The sequence below is a fragment of the Cnephaeus nilssonii genome (assembly GCF_951640355.1).
Source record: "Cnephaeus nilssonii genome assembly, chromosome: 6".
Taxonomy (NCBI): Eukaryota; Metazoa; Chordata; class Mammalia; order Chiroptera; family Vespertilionidae; genus Cnephaeus; species Cnephaeus nilssonii.
This window is the reverse complement of record NC_137077.1, coordinates 49442225-49458705: the sequence shown is the minus strand read 5'-3', so window position 1 is coordinate 49458705 and position 16481 is coordinate 49442225. Positions and strand designations below refer to the sequence as shown.

The 16481-nt window shown below is 51.9% G+C and overlaps 2 protein-coding genes and 1 long non-coding RNA gene across 4 annotated transcripts; 1 reads left to right on the top strand and 2 right to left on the bottom strand.

Moving 5' to 3' along the window:
* Window positions 1-6030: 6030 nt before the first annotated feature.
* Window positions 6031-8902, bottom strand: ANKRD33 (ankyrin repeat domain 33). Of its 2 annotated transcripts, none has more exons than XM_079773623.1 (3): window positions 8434-8902; window positions 8101-8265; window positions 6031-7120 (listed from the first exon to the last, which is right to left on the bottom strand). In XM_079773623.1, the coding sequence occupies exons 1-3, from the start codon at window positions 8552-8554 to the stop codon at window positions 6396-6398; spliced, it is 1011 nt and encodes a 336-aa protein (XP_079629749.1). In that variant the 5' UTR covers window positions 8555-8902; the 3' UTR covers window positions 6031-6395. The 2 variants fall into 2 exon arrangements, with proteins under 2 accessions (XP_079629749.1, XP_079629748.1); XM_079773622.1 differs by having other exon boundaries at window positions 8125-8265; window positions 8434-8563.
* On the top strand, window positions 6980-8226 carry LOC307100952. Its single transcript, XR_013813625.1, has 5 exons — window positions 6980-7112; window positions 7235-7302; window positions 7683-7833; window positions 7938-8005; window positions 8115-8226. It is a non-coding gene; the product is annotated as an uncharacterized lncRNA (long non-coding RNA).
* Window positions 8903-13527: 4625 nt separating the features above from the next.
* LOC307101041 (endothelin-converting enzyme-like 1) lies at window positions 13528-15350 on the bottom strand (the record flags this gene model as incomplete). Its single annotated transcript, XM_079773771.1, is given in 4 exon segments — window positions 13528-14074; window positions 14076-14160; window positions 14163-14258; window positions 14261-15350. Coding segments are annotated over 4 exon segments (1818 nt in total), but the record flags the coding sequence as incomplete, so codon positions are not given.
* Window positions 15351-16481: the final 1131 nt, after the last annotated feature.

The window sequence follows — 16481 nt, the reverse complement described above, 5'->3', positions numbered from 1 at the left end:
CTGTCCTCCCTTGCCTTCTCTTGACCCAACAGGGATTTCCGGGGAAAACTGAGATCTGCCACCCCTTGAACCAGAGCAGCCCTGAGAGGGGGAAGGAGACGACAAAGGCCCCTCCGAGCGGCTTGGATCTTGGTGGGGCCTGAATTCAGTTCTTTTCTGTACACATGGATGGAGCCCGCACGGGCTGGGCACTGAGCCAGGGGTGAGGAGACAGACGGGGTTTCTGCCCACACAGGAGTGAGGGGAGGGTTCCCCAGGGTCCCCACACGCCTGGCTAACAGCCCAGTATGTGTCAGGACAGCCCACCCTGCGGTCCCTCCTGCGGGAGCCCCTGTCTCCAGGTGGGGGGTGGACACAGGCTCACCCAGAGAACAAGGTGGCGGCCCTCAGTGCTGCGGCGATGGGAGTGGGCCGCAGGGGCCTGGGGTTGGGGGCGCAGGACCTGGCCTGGAAGGCTGTCCGGGACAAGTATGTGTTTTTGTTTCAGGCGCCCCCCCCCCCGCCCCCGAATAGTATCCTAGAATCACAGGGGAGGCCATGGGGTTCCAAGGACACGTCCGCTGGCCTCCTCCAGAGAGCTGTCCCCTTGGCATTTCCTCGCCCTGCCTCTCAGCACAGGAACAAAAGCTCTGCTCGCTGGGCGCCCAGCCAGGCCCGCTCAGGGCTTCGCATGCCTCTCAGTGGTAGGTCGCACAAAAACCCTGGGAATTACTTATCATAACCATTTGGTGCTACACACGAGGCGGGAAGAGGTCCTTGGTGGCAGGGATGATAAGAGGCAGGACCAGGATTCAAACCCAGGTCTGTGGGCTGTAGCAGGGCAGCGTCACTGTGGCCTGTGTTCTGCACAGCGGGAGCCCTGTCCCGGCTCCCTGGTCTCTGCGGACAAGAACTCAGGTGGGAAGCCTCAGGGGCTGGGCTGGGGGCGGGGAGAAGCTGGGTGCTTAGTAGGGAGGCTGACTTCGGGTGGCACGGGCAGAGCAGCCAGCAGCCCTTTCCTCTCCAGGAGCCGGCAAGGCCGTTAAGAGCTGTGAGAGGATGAGAGAGGAAAGGCTTAGCCGAGAGGGGGAAGTGCGGAACTGCAGGCCTGGGATGCTAGCTGCCGTGGAGATGGCCGGGGGCCGAGGGGTGGGTGTTCTCCAAGGTGGAGAGAAAAATGTCCACCTGAGGCCCAGTCCTTACTGCCAGGTCAGCCTCCCAGCCAAAGTCCACGCCACGCCCGCCAGGAGAGAGCGCCCCAGAAGGCTAGCTCTCTGGCCCTGAAGAGGCTGTGGCCACCCCTGTGAGACGGTTGGACGTGGGAGGAGAGGCTCCGAGGACCAGGGAACGGGCTGTGGGCAGAGGCCGTGTGCTGCAGAGGAAAGGACATCGGCTTGAGAGTCCCACAGACTTGAACTCCAAGTGCGACTTACCAGTTGGTGACCTTAAGCAAGTCCCTTAACCTTCATAGCCTCAGTTTCCTCACCTAACAAATGTGGTGAGGATTAAATAGAATAATGATGACTTAATCAGGCCAGATGCAGCGCAGGGTGCTTCGTTACTTCATTTAGTTCTCACAACAGCCCTGGTAACATTATTGCTTCCAGTCTACATAGGAGCCTTGAGGTTCAGAAAGGATAAATAACTTGCCCAAGGTCATATGCCAACTTCTAGACAGAGGTGTGTAACCACCAAGCTGTCCAAGCCCGTAGGCGGAGTTTCTTTCCCTGTCTGCCATGCCTATGCCAGGGTTGGCCCCAGGTGCTCTGACTTCAGCAGTGGGTGGGAGGGAAGAACTCTAGCTCCACCCTGGAGGCCCAGAAGCCGTTCAATCAAACCCAGTACCCCGGGGCCCTTCCACAGCACCTCACCTCCTGGTACCGCTTTACATGTTACAGAGCCTGATTGCCCGTGTTATCGAATGGATTGTTTCAATAGCCCTGTTCCCACCCATTTAACAAAGGAGTGGTCAAGAGAAATTTATGTGCCTTCTTAGGGATCACACAGGTGGGACATGGCCAAGTTAACCTTGAACCCATGCCAGTCCCCCATGGCTGCGTTCAGAACCCTCTAGAGAGAAACCACACACTATCTATCGTTTTTCACCTCAGTGTGCGTGTGTGTGTGTGTGTGTGTGTGTGTGTGTGTGTGTGTGTGTGTTCTCCAATTCAAAGAGCAGGTTTATTTCTTAATTTTTCAAATCTTGGTAACACATGATTAAAATTCAAAACGTCCTGTGCAGAAGAATTCCAAATAAATCCATCATGTATGCAGATAGCCCACCACCAAGAAGATGGAGCACAACTCCCCACTCCTTAAGTGTGGGCTTCATACCGTGACTTCCTTCCGAAGAGCACAGTATAAGAAGCAGGGAAGAACAGTCTCTTCCCTAAACGGTGTGGGCAAATTGGACAGGTGCATGCAGAAACATGGAACTAGACCACCAACTTACACCCTACACAACAATAAATGCAAAATGGATAATAGACTTGAATGTAAGTCTCAAAACCATAAAAATTCTAGAAGAAAACATAGGTAGTAAAATCTCAGACATCTCGCAGAGCAATATTTTTGCCAATGTGTCTCTGAGGGCAAGGGAAACAAACAAACTAAAATAAACAATGAGACGACATCAAACTAAAAAGCTTCTGCACAGCAAATGAAACCATCAATGAAACAAAAAGGGAACCCACCCTATGGGAGAACATATTCACCAATGATTCATCTGATAAGGGGTTAATTTCAAAAATATATAAAGAACTTATACAACTCAACACCAGGAAGACAAACAGTCCAATTAAAAAATGGGCAAAGGACCTGAATAGGCACTTTTCCAAAGAAGACATACAGATGGCCAATAGACATGAAAAAAGGCTCAAGGTCACTAATCATCAGAGAAATGCAAATTTAAACTACAGTGAGGTATCACCTCACACCTGTCAGAATGGCTACTATCAATAAATCAACAAACAACAAGTGCTGGTGAGGATGGGGAGAAAAAGGAACCCTATACACTATTGGGAGGAATATAGACTGATACAACCACTGTGGAAAACAATATGGAATTTCCTCCAATCAGAAAGAATATATGCACCCCTATGTTCATAGCAGCACTATTTATAGTAGCCAAGATGTGGAAACAGCCCAAGTGCCCATCAGTAGATGAGTGGACAAAAAAGCTGTGGTCCATCTACACAATGGAATATGTGGTTGTAAAAAAGAAGGAACTCTTGCCTGGCCAGCATGGCTGAGTGGTTGATTCCCAGTCAGGGCACATGGCCGGGTTGTGGGCTTGGTCCCCAGTGTGGGGCGCGCAGGAGGCAACCAATCAATGATTGTCTCTCATCATTGATGTTTCTACCTCTTTTTCCCTCTTCCTTCCTCTCTGAAATCAATAGAAATATATTTTTTTAAAAAAAGAAGGAACTCGCCCTAGCCAGTTTGGCTCAGTGGATAGAGCATTGGCCTGGGAACTGAAAGGTCCCAGGTTCAATTCCCGTCAAGAGCACGTGCCCAGGTTGCGGGCTCGATCCCCAGGGGGGACTTGCAGGAGGCATCCGATCCATGATTCTCTCTCATCATCGATGTTTCTCTCTCTCTTTCCCTCTTCCTTCCTCGCTGAAATCAATAAAAATATATTTAAAAAAATAAAAAAGAAGGAACTCTTACCCTTTGCGACAGCATGGATGGACCTGAAGATTATTATGCTAAGTGAACTAAGCCAGTCAGAGAAAGACAAATACCATATGATCTCACTAATATGTGGAATCTAATGAACAAAATAAGCGGATGAGCAAAATAGAACCAGAGGCATGGATACCTGGAACAGACTGATAAATGTTAGAGAGGAGGGATGGGGGAACTGGATAAAAGAAAGTGAAGGGATTAGCTAAAGAACATGTATGCATAGCCCATGGACACAGACAATACCAGTAGTACGGTGAGGGCCAAGGGAGGGGGGGGGGAAGGGCTGAGTGGAAGTGGGTGGGCAAAGGGGAGGGGAATTGGGGGGCATCTGCAATAGTGTCAACAATAAATTTTTTTAAAAAAAGAAAGAAAGCAGGGAAGAAAGAGTAACTTTACTGTGGAGAAACATGACAAACATTACCCAGCCACGTGATCAAGGTCAACTCCACCATGATAAGTCATGCTCATAGTATGTACCCTTGATATGATGTGATGAGAATGGCCCATCACCTTTGTGATCTTTCTCCCAAAAATCCATAACCCCACTCTAATCATGAGAAAAACATCACACAAATCCTAGTTGAGGGTTATTCTACAAAATTTCTGACCAGTATCAAGGTCATCAGAAACAAGGAAAGTCTGGGAACTGCTCACAGTCTCCAGGAACCTACAGAGACATGGCAACTAAATGTACAGTGGTATCCTGGATGAAATTCCAGACAGAAAAAGGACACTAAGTAAACACGAAGGAAATATAAATACAGTATGGATTTCATTAATAATAATGTATTAATATTGGCTCAAATTGTAACAAATGTACTGTACTCGTACTAATAATAGAGGAAACTGGATGTGGGGAATATGGAACTCTCTTCACAACATTTCTATATATTAAAACTGTTCTAAAAAAATGAAGTTGTTGTGTGTTTTTTTAAAGAATCAAAAGGTTAAAAAAGATAGTCAATGAAAAGTCTCCCTTCCACCCTGATCAGCTGTTCATCTTTTTCCCAAGGAGATCCCATGGTTCTTTCCAGGGAGGGTCCAGTGAGACCGCGGGGGTTAGTGTTAGGAGACAGCCTCCTAACTGGCTCTCACCCTTGATCTCTGTCTGCCGTTTTCCAGCTGTGTGACCCTCGGTAATTCCTTACCCTCTCTGTACTCCATGTCCTCCAAGATAAACTCCTCAAAGGATTATTGGGAGTGTTAAATGTACATAGTAAGCACCTTATATTGGTTGCTTTTATTATTACAAACATACATGCAAATATATTTATGCAACAAATATGTTAAGAGCCCTAGCCAGTTTGGCTCAGTGGCAAGAGTGTTGGCCTGTGGACCAAAGGGTTCTGGGTTCGATTCCGGTCAAGGGCACATACCTTGGTTGCAGGCTCCTCCCCAGCTCAGACCTTGGTCAGGGCTCTTGCAGGAGGCAACCAATTGATGTGTTTCTCTCACATCAATGTTTCTCTCTGTCTTTCCCTTTTTCTTCCACTCTCCCTAAAAATCAATGGAAAAAAATATTCTGGGCCAAAGATTAACAAAAAAAACAAAACAAAACAAAACAAATTCAGCCCTGGCTGGTGTTTCTCAGTGATTAGAACGTTGGCTCATGCACCAAAGGGTCTCGGGTTTGATTCTGGGTCAAGGGCATGTAGCTGGTTTGCATGTACCCTGGCCAGGGTTCGTGTGGGAGGCAACCAAACGATGTGTCTCTCACACGATGTTTCTCTTTTTCTCCCTCTCTCCCTTCTCCCTCCCTTCCTAAAAACATAAAGTGAGTACCAAGATTTATTTAACTAGCTAATGAGTGAACCAGCAGGATGGGTCAAAGGCAGAAATGAAAACCATTATTGACAGTCAGTGGAATAAAAGAATGCTGGAATAAGATTGCAAAGTTGATACATTGGAAAAAATATCCTCGGGTGAGAATTAACAACCAAAAAAGAAAGAAAAAAGAGAAAAATTTCAAAAACTTGTCAATAAGGCACACACAGAATTACCCAGTGCCCCTTCAGAGCTATTTTAGACCATTGGCTAATAACCCCACCTATGGGTCATCTAGGGGAAGTCACTTGGTTTGACATATAAGTTCCTATTGATGGGGGCCCAGACTCTGTAAAGTGAAGAGGGTTAACCTGTAGAAGATTGAAAAATAGCAAATCATTTTCATCTGGTTGAGGGGAAAAAAAAACAGTTATGATTTTATTGCAAGGTGGGAATTAACTTTTTGTATCAACTTTGCGATCTTATTCCAGCATTATTTTTTCCCCACTGACTGTCAATAATGGTTTTCATTTCTGCCTTTGATCCATCCTGCTGGCTCACTCATTAACTAGTTAAATAAATCTTGGTACTCACTTTCTGTTTGTACTAGTCAAGTTTAGCTCTGTGCAGACTTGACAAATAGTAGCATGCCATATGCACTGTTCTACCCCTTGGCTATTTCTCACTCAAACATCTGGATTCCAGATTCTGGAAGATAGTTTCCTATCGGAGCATAAAGAGCTGCCTTGCTCCTGTTTTATCACTGCATAGAACACCTCATATGGGGGTACAGTAATGACACCCAAATCATTTAGCCAGTCCCCTGTAGACACATAGGCTGTTCCCACTCTTACTGCTGCAAACAGTGTCGTGTGAATAACCTCGTACATCGGATGACAGGCAGAAGGGGCTCTAGAGGGCAGGGGAGCCAATGCGAGGGGCTGATTCCCTGCTCCCAGTTCGGCCTAGCCCGCCTTCCCCTGGCTCTGTGCACCCCCGGCCTCCTTCTCCTGCATCCTCCTCTGCATCCTGAGCTCCCGGTATCGCCAGACAGGAAGGGCCAGGCTGCGATGCCCTGCAGGCCTGGGCTCTGGCTCACACTGGCTGGGGCGTGAGGGTGCCTTGGAGAGGAGGATCTTGGGGACTTGGGGCTTGGGGCTGGAACTGTCCCTGGGCTGTAGCCACTGAGGGCACATACCCAACACACCTTGAGGACTCTGGTAAGGGATGAGGACCCGGGGGCCAGGGACGACCTGTGGAGGCTGGGGGTGTGGGGGCGGGGGAGGAGCAGTGCCTAGCAGCTCTGGCACAGACTTGCTTCGGGTCCCAAGTGCAGGTGGGCGGTCAGGGCACAGAGTGTGGCAGGCAGTGGTGAGGAAGGGACTGGCTAGGCTGGTCGTGATGGTCACAAGGTGGTCCAGGACACCCCCCTCCTGAGGAGACTGGGCAAAGGGGAGGCTCAAGGTGGCCTGTAATCTCTCTAGGAGAGATGGGGCACCCTGGGCCTGGGCCTGGGCCACGAGCCGGGGCAGGGCCGGCCACTCTGGCTGGTAATGCTGGCTGAGCTGCTCCACTCGGGGCCGCCGCCGCAGCTGCCGGATCCTTTGCACGGTGTCGAAGCTGTCGGTCAGCACCGCCCACTCCAGGGCCGTCTTGCCCCGCACAGGATCCACTGCTGTCAGGTCAGCACCTGGGAGGGGGCACGGGGTGATGTGGGCTGGGGCGGGGATGGGTGATTTGCAGGAGGGCACATGCTTCAGCAGCAGGACTGATTGGGGTTAAATTCCCACTCATCTTGTTACAGCTGGAATCTGGGAGTGGCCACAGCCCAGAGACGGGACCAGTCCCAGACCCCAGCCTCTGTTTGAGATGGTGAAGAACAATGACGTACAGAGAAGGGGGAAAGACTTCAGAGGGACATGTTGGGGGTCTCCAAACCCAGAACGGAATAGGGACTCCTGAACCAAGGGACTGACCAGAGGGGTGGTGTGCAGGTGGTGGTGGGGGGCGGGGGCGGGTCCTGCTAGTCCTTCTTTTCATCACCAAACCCCTTTAATCCTGGGGGAGTAGCAAATACTCTGAGTCAAAGGTGGGGGTGCAGAACTCCCCCCCTTCACACCCCAAACTCAATCTGACGGATGGGGGAGGGGAAAGCTGCAGGCTGGGGTCCCCGGAGTTACCGTCAGAGGACAGCTCCCCTGAGGGGATAAGGAGAGCCTACAGCTCCACAAACAGTGTGGCCTTCACTCCAGAACTCCACGCAGCCACACGTCTCCGTACGTCACTGTGACCCTGGAACCTAGCTGCTCAGAGCTCCATGGCGGAGACCGCCTGCACCTTCCTTTTACTGGGGAGGCCCAGAGAGGGAAGCCGCTCAGCTAGAGGCAGAGCCAGGAGGAGGAGGTGAGGGCCTGCCTCCGGATACCGGCCTGCTGTGTTTTAGTTCTCCGGTCGGTCTAACCGTCCTCTCCTTTTCTTTCCTGGGACTTCCATTCACAATGTAACAGAGCTATCTACAGCTGGACTTGGATTGTGAGAAGCCCAACCCCTCCCCTCACCCAGGAAGCCAGCCTAGGTTGGTCCTCCGTCTCCACCTCTCTCCTCTCGGCAACTATGACAGCTGACTCGGTGTCTGCTGGGTGACTGGGGGAGGGGCCGGAGGCCATGCACCCTGGTCCCCGCAGGCCTGCGCACCTGCCATGAGGAGGGCAGCCACGCACTCAGCCCGGTCCCGGACGGCGGCCTTCATCAGCGCCGTCAGCCCCCGCTGGTCCCGGCGCTCCAAGTCCAGGCCCGCGTAGTAGCTGAGCAGGAGACTCACCAGAGGCGCGTGGCCTGCAGAGCACCGAGGGCAGATCTGGGGCCCCAGGAAAGGGGTGGTGACGCCCCAACCCCCGCCCCCCCAACACTGCAGCGTCTGGGGTGGGAGAACGCCCTGCGGGGTGTGGCGCTGTGGCCCGGTCTGGAGGGGGCCTGGCGGAGGGTGGGTCAGCAGGCTCCCACCTGCTTGGGCAGCCAGCATGAGGGCGGTGTCGCCTTCTTTGTCCTGTCGGTTCACGTCCAGGAACGGGCAGCGGCTGAGCAGGGCCACCACGCTCCCGAAGCCGCGGTAGCAGGCAACCATGAGGCCTGTCTGGGGGAGGGGCCGCTCAGCCTGTGCTCCCCGGAGCTCCTGGCTCCCCGTGCCCGCTGACCCACACTGCCCCAGAGGTACCCCGCCGGTGAGACCGCTCTGGCCCGCTCCCTTCTTCCTGAGGCCCCGGGCACTCTCAGGAGGAGGGTGGTGGGGCCGGACCCAGAGCTGCCCTGGGAAGCACGGGGGTGGCTCACCCTCCCATTGCCGTCCACCTGGGCGGCCTCCTCTGGGGAGACCCCATCGTCCAGCACAGCTTGCAGCTGGGCGCAGTCGTTGCGCACACAGGCCCAGTACAGGGCCCCCAGCCTGCGGTCTGGGGCAGGGGTCTCCTTGTCCCGGCAGGACGGTGCCTCAGACATGTCCAGTGCCCCCTCCACAGTGGCAGCTCTTCCTCCTTCAGCCTGGGGGCAGAAGCGAGTCCCCCCTCCGCACAGCTGACATCTGTAACACAGAATGGAGGGGAGCTGGGAGGGGGCTCACCAGCTGCAAATCTCCCAACGCTTCCCCGGGGAGGGCCTTTTCCCACTGGGCATCCCGTCCCATCCACCCTTTGAGGGAGGACAGGTGGAGGCAGGAAGGACAGGTGGAGGCAGGAAGGACACGAGGAGGCAGGGAGGACAGGTGGGGGCAGGGAGGACATGTGGAGGCAGGGAGGACAGGTGGAGGCAGGGAGGACAGGTGGAGGCAGAGGGAGGCAGGGAGGACAGGTGGAGGCAGGGAGGACAGGTGGGGGCAGGGAGGACAGGTGGAGGCAGGGAGGACAGGTGGAGGCAGGGAGGACAGGTGGGGGCAGGGAGGACAGGTGGAGGCAGGGAGGACAGGTGGAGGCAGGGAGGACAGGTGGTGGCAGGGAGGACAGGTGGAGGCAGGGAGGACAGGTGGGGGCAGGGAGGACAGATGGGGGCAGGGAGGACAGGTGGAGGCAGGGAGGACAGGTGGAGGCAGAGGGAGGCAGGGAGGACAGGTGGAGGCAGGGAGGACAGGTGGGGGCAGGGAGGACAGGTGGAGGCAGAGGGAGGCAGGGAGGACAGGTGGAGGCAGGGAGGACAGGTGGAGGCAGAGGGAGGCAGGGAAGACAGGTGGAGGCAGGGAGGACATGTGGAGGCAGGGAGGACACGTGGAGGCAGGGAGGACATGAGGAGGCAGGGAGGACACATGGAGGCAGGGAGGACAGGGAGGACACGTGGAGGCAGGGAGGACACGAGGAGGCAGGGAGGACAGGTGGAGGCAGGGAGGACACGTGGAGTATCCCCAAAAGGGGAGGAGTGGTTCATGGTAAGTGAGGATCCCAGGGAGATTCAAGAGGGCAGGTCTTCTCTTCCCCTGGGACCTCACCTAGGGTTGGGGGCTCCCTAGGAGGCAGTCACTGCTGGGGCCCACAGCATCCCCCAGACTCCTGGGAGCACACTCACCAGTCTCGGGAGCGGCGGAGTGGACTCTCTCCCCAGGAAGCAACACAGGTGCCAGATGGCTAGACTTAAGCTGGATCAAGCCGGGTAAGTAAGGATGGGGGCCGCGAGGGGCGGGTGCTCTCCTCCGCAGTGACCAAGACCCGCCCCCAGGTCCTGCCCCGAGTGGGGCGGCTCTGAGAGGAGGACACTCCTGTCCTCCAAAGGCGCTCACCTCCCACCTTCGGGGAGACCAGCTGCAGGAAACACATCCTGGAAGATGGAAGGGTCGTGAGGTCTCCGAACGCCCCAAGTCCCTGTCCCTGCGCAGAGTGTGATTGACGGGGTCGTGGGTGTGAGGGTGGACATCTCTCTAAAGGGGGCTGACGCTGGGGAGGGCGGGGAGGGATCCTGGAGTCACCTGGACCTGTTTGTTTAAGTTCTGGGGAAATTAAAACGTAAAGAATTGCCTAATTAGGACCACAGACATTATGACATATTAAGTTTAATGGAATAGTTTTGGTGTGGTAAATTAAGTATGGAATATTTAAGTTGTATTCATATTAAGATACATTAATTTAATTATTCAAATTAAGTTATTTATAATTATTGCCTTCATTTAATAATAAATTATTCTTCAAGGTAATATTGATATTAAAGGTAATGGATTGGTTTTGGACCTCAGGTGTAGACACTTGAGCCAATCCTATTCCTCTGTTTATACCACTCCCAGCCTTATGTAGTTTATTTCTTTTATTCCTGATTTCCATAGCTCATTCCCCTCCTACTTCTCTTTACCAATTGGCACATATATCCTTGAAACTACATTTCATTGAGAAATGTAGTGCTGATTGTGCATGTTTTAACTAACACCTTAGAACTATGTGGCATTGGCTTTTACCCAACACTGTGCTTTCAAGACAGATCCTGTTGCTCCCTGTGCAGTGTTCCAGGCAGGAGTGCCTTTGGCCGTAAGTAATCCAAAGCTGACCTCACGGTGTGGTTGCTGCCCTCGACTGGCTGCTCCACACGAGTCCAAAACTCCTTTCAGTGTTTCTTCTGAGCTGCTGAGCTGGAAAGCTAAACCACTTCCCAGATTCCCTTGAGCGAGGAATCCGTGATTTAGGTTCTGCTCTCGTGCAAGGCATAAATTTAGAACAGCGCTAAATAGCTTGGGACATCCGTTTTGCTGTCACACGTCACCACAGATGCTCCGGCGCTCTGGTGAGCAGCTTCCTGATTCCTCAGCTTCCTGTAGTGAGTGGTGAGTGCTGTTTTCCTGATCGCACGCACAGGTCATGTGCCTCTCAGAGCTGGACGTGGCTCCTGGACCCAGAGCCTGCTTCTCCATCCTTTTCTGTTTAAACGAGCCAGGTTTCTTTCTGACGTCTGCAACGGAGCCCTACCTGATACAAGTGACGTAAACAAATAAAGGTTCATTCTTCACACAAGATAAGAATTCGTGGGTGAGAGGCTCTGGGTGTGGATGTAACTTGATGTCAGGGCCTTGTCTGGGAATCGCTTCACTTTTCCTCTCACCGTCACAAAAGGGCTGCTGTACCTCTGACAATCCTGGTAAGATGCGGTGAATTCTATGCAGCGTTTGGGAGAAATCTACTAGGGCCGTGGTTGGCAAACTGCGGCTCGTGAGCCACATGCGGCTCTTTGGCCCCTTGAGTGTGGCTCTTCCACAAAATACCATGGCCTGGGCGAGTCTATTTTGAAGACATGGCGTTAGAAGAAGTTTAGGTTTAAAAAAATTTGGCTCTCAAAAGAAATTTCAATCGTTGTACTGTTAATATTTGGCTCTGTTGACTCATGAGTTTGCCCACCACTGTCCCAGGTTATGTGTTAGTCATCGCTGATTAAGTACGCAATCCCTATTTATAACCTCCCTTCTCTTTAGTCACCTTTTAGTTACGTGTGACCACGTAACACAGTTTTGGCCAATGAAATGCAAGCAGATGGGCGACGCTCCTGGAAACACCTTGAGGTCCTAATAAAAAATGTGGGGCCTACCTTTTTTCCTCTTTCTCTCCCCCCCCTCCCCCCGCTTCTTCCTTCTGCATTGAATTCCATATGTGCACCCACCACATTTTACTTATCTACCTTTTCGTGATGGACACCTAGGTTGCCTCCAACTTCCTGCCTCTACAAGTAATGCTGCAGTGAACATCCTTGTGCATATCTAGTTGCGGGCCTGCAAGAGAGCATCTCTGAGATTGCTGGGTCCTCGGGCCCAGACCTGTTGTTGACCAGGGACTGCCAGGTGGCTCTCTACTAGGCACTCACTGCTGGTATGTACACACCGGCAGTGAGTGCATAAAAGTCTCCCTACATCCCAGTCAACACTTGTAATGATTAGGCCTTCTAGTTTTTGTCAATCTGGTGGCACAGAACTATAAAGTGGTATTGCTATTTTACACTGGATTTTTCTGGTTATCAACAAGATGGGCATTCTCCACATACCTGATGGCCATTCTTACTTCCCCTCCTATGAATTGCCTGTTCATAGCCTATGTGTAATGTTCTATTGAACTTTCCTGTTTTTAAACTTTTATTTTTCAGGAATTCCTTTTAATATTCTAGGTAATAATCCCATTATCAGGTTTAAATGGCAACAGTGCTATAAACCTTTCTGTTAGCTTTACCTGTGATGAACTTCATTGGAAGAAATCCTGAATTTTGATGTGGTTAAATTCATCAAAATTCCTCCTTATACTTTATGCTTTTGGGTCTTGTTTAAAAAGAATTTCCCACTCTAAGGTCACAAAGATCTCATTTCTTTTATTAATTTTACAGTTGTATTTTACTCTTTAGTCTTTAATCCATCTAGAATTTACTTTCATACATGGTGTGAGCAAGGGATCTGTTATGGGCTGGATTGTGTCCCGCAATTCATACATTGAAACCCTAACCCCCCAATGTGACTGTATTTGGAGATAGGGCCTTTATGAAGATACTTAAAATTAAGTGAGGTCATATGGTAGGGCCCTAATACAATGGGACTGCTGTCATTTTAAGAAAAGGAAGAAACACCAGAGGGTGCACTCATTCTCCCCCCTTCCATGTGAACATAGTGGGAAGACCATGTCATGGCATAGTGAGAAGACAGCCATATACAAGCCAAGAAGAGTCCTCATCAGAAACCAACCCTCTGGCACCTTGACCTTGGACTTCTAGCCTGAAGAATTGTGATAAAATAAATTTCTGTTGTTTAAGTCACCCCGTATGTGGTATTTTTTTATTTTTTGACAGTACAGCAGCTTTATTGACCAGACATAGCAGCAAGAACACAGCAGAGGTGGGGCCTGGAGAGTCCGGCCTGGCCACGGGCTATGGCTGACTAGAGTCAAGTCTGGGGACCCCTGCATCTCTCCCCATGCCTTCCTAAAGCCCAACCTCATCCCTGCTCTGAGTCCTCCCTGAAGTGATGGACAGCAGGGGCTGAGGTCCTGGAGGGACTGGGAAGGCAGGTGACACCCAGATTGGGGCCAGTGCCAGGTCCAGTGGCCAGCAGGAGGCAATTCGTGCAGGACAGTGGGACGTGCGGGTAGGTGGGAAGCGGCCGGCTCACCACACAGAGCACTTGTGAGCAGGGTTCATGGGCGAATCTTTGGGGCAATGGAAGGCCCGGCCAAACTCCTCAAACTGGGACACACTGCCCAGCACCCTGTAGTGCTCAGGTGCGTGCTTGTCGGTCAGCACCTGCAGGTAGATGGACGGTGACCGCCGTTTGATGCACCAATTCTGGGCGAAGGCAATGAAGAAGAGCTGGTTGTGTGTGTACTTGAGCCGGTGCAGTGGGTGCTCTGGGCCATGCTCCCGCACCCACTTCTGATAAGCATAGTAGGCCAGCTTGAGGCCCCCCATATCTGCGATGTTGTCCCCAAGTGTGTGCTTTCCATTCACCCGCTGGTTGTAGACAGTGAGGTTGTCGTAGAGGTGGACGATGCACTCAGCCTTGCGCAGGAAGTGGCGGTAGGAGGCCTCTGTCCACCAGTGCAGCAGGTTGCCCGTGCGGTCATATTGCACTCCCCCCCCCCCCCCCCCGCAGTCGTCGTAGCCATGGGTCAGCTCGTGCCCGATGATGGTGCCAATGCCCCCGGACTTCAGAGACTGGAAAATCGGGGTCATACAGGGTGGGTTGCAGGATACCAGCAGGGAACACCATCTGGTTCTTGTTGGGTAGATAGTAGGCATTGATGCTTGTGGAGGAAGCAGCCACGTGGACTCATCTACCTCCTGCCGGATCTTCTTGACTGAGAGCTGGATGCTAAAGCGGATGCTGTTTAAGATGTTGTGAAGTAGGTCTTCTCGTGGACTTCAAACTCATACTCCTTGTCCACGGCCTCGGGTTTGAGCAGGAAGTCTAGGTAGCCGACCATCACCATCATGTACTGGAGCTTGGCCCGAGCAGCCGCCTTGGTCTCAGCATCCATCCAGTCCAGCTCCTCCAGGCGCTGGCCCAAGATGTACGTGATGTCTTTCACCAGCTGCTGCACCTTGGCTTTGCTGGCAGCTGAGACGTGTTCATGCACAAAGAGGGTGCCAAGAGCCATGCCAAAGTGGCGGTTGGCCTGGCCCAGGCAGACACGGGCCAGCTCCTGGGGCTTGTCACTCCCCTCCATCTCACGTGCCAACTCATGCAGAGCCTCTCGAAACGGTGCTAACAGATGTTCACTCAGGACCACCACCACGTGCCACACCAGGTAGTTGTGCAGGATCCTTCGGGGTGTGGAGCGGATGAGCTGGGACACCTGCTGCATGTAGTCCGTGGCCAGCAGCACCACCTCCTCGACCTCTAAGAAGTCCTCCTGGAAGATCTGGTCCAGCAGCCACTTCCACTGCAGATGGGGAGTGGTCTTCTGCAGCGGTCCCAGTGTCACCTTGTTGCACATGGAGCTGACCTCTCGATGGAGGTCATCATACTCTGACACTGTGATGTTGGCCAGCCGCTGCTCCAGTTGCAGGATCTCCTGGGCCTTCTGCTCCACAGCATCAGCACCCAGTAGGCTGAGCAGGCGCTCCATGAACACTCGGTAAGCTGCCAGGATCTTCTCACTGCCCTCATCCTGTGCTAAGCACAGGGTCCTCTCTGGTAGGGTGAGCCCATCTTGGTCAATGCGGATGACATAGCGTGAGGAGTTCCTGTCGCCCAGGTTAACGGTGAGTGAAAAGAGCGCGGCGGCGCTGTACACGCCCTGCGCCTTGTACAGCAGCCGGTTGAGGTCCCAGTGTCCCGAGGACCCCGGGCGCTCGGCGGCGCCACCCAGGTCCCAGCCTCCGCAGTCCTCGATGACCTCAAGCATGGGCCTTGGGCCGAGCCTCTCTATCTCGTGCATGTCGAGGCACGAGCGGAAGAAGGCACGCACCTTGCGCTGGGCCGCGCCACCGGGCCATATGTGGTATTTTTGTTATGGCAACAAGACTGAATTTCTTTTTAAAAAATAAATCTTTATTGTTGAAAGTATTACATATGTCCCCTTCCCCACCCCCCTTTAGCCCCCCTTCAGCCCAGCCCACCCCCACTCCAGGCCTTCAACACACCATTGTCTGTGTCCATGGGTTATGCATGTATGCATACAAGGTCTTTGGTTGATTACCTCCCACCCACCCACCCTCCCCCGCCTTCCCTCCAAGATTCCTCACTCTGTTCCATGTTTCCATGTCTCTGGATTCATTCCGTTCATCAGTTTATTTTTTTAATTACTAGTAGATTCCACATATGAGTGAGATCATCTGATGCTTGTCTTTCTCTGACTGACTTACTTCACTTAGCATGATACTCTCCAGGTCCCTCCATGCTGTCTCAAAGGGTGAGAGATTCTTCTTTTCTACTGCTGCATAGTATTCCATGATGTAAATGTACCACAGCTTTTTTATCCACTCACCTACTCATTGGCACTTGGGCTGTTTCCAGATCTTAGCTATTGTAAATTGTGCATACATTCTTTCTGATTGGTGCTTCGGGTTTCTTAGGATATATTCTAGAAGTGGGATCACAGGGTTAAATGGCAGTTCCATATTTAATTTTTTGAGGAAACTCTATACTGTTTTCCATAATGGCTGCATCAGTCTGCATTCCCACCAGCAGTGTACTAGGGTTCCCTTTTCTCCACAACCTTGCCAGCCCTTGTCATTTATTGATTTGTTGATGGTAGCCATTCTGACAGGTGTGAGGTGATACCTCATTGTCATTATAATTTGCATCTCTCTGATGATCAGTGGCTTTGAGCATTTTTTCAAATGTCTCTCGGCCATCTGTATGAAGAGTGGCTTTCTTTAAATCTGTCATCCACTTTCCTAATTCTCTCTTTGGTTGCATCTAATCTGCTGTTCAATCTGTCCATTTAATTATCTTAAAGTTCTATGATTTCAGTGAAATGAACTGACTTTGTTGTAATAGGCTGAATAATAGTTCCCCTAGAGATGTCCATATCCTAATCACCAGAACCTGTCAATAAGTTACATTACATGGCAAAAAGACTTTACAGATAAAATGAAGTTAAGGAGATTATCTTGGA

What these genes read in the sequence shown, in the direction of transcription:
- ANKRD33 (XM_079773623.1), bottom strand. Translation starts at nt 8,554, where the DNA reads ATGGTTGCCTGCTACCGCGGCTTCGGGAGCGTGGTGGCCCTGCTCAGC. An exon ending in CATGCTGGCTGCCCAAGCAG is followed by an intron (nt 8,266 to 8,433) that starts GTGGGAGCCTGC and finishes GGTGCTCTGCAG; the next exon opens with GCCACGCGCCTCTGGTGAGT. An exon ending in GCAGGCCTGCGGGGACCAGG is followed by an intron (nt 7,121 to 8,100) that starts GTGCATGGCCTC and finishes GCCCCCTCCCAG; the next exon opens with GTGCTGACCTGACAGCAGTG.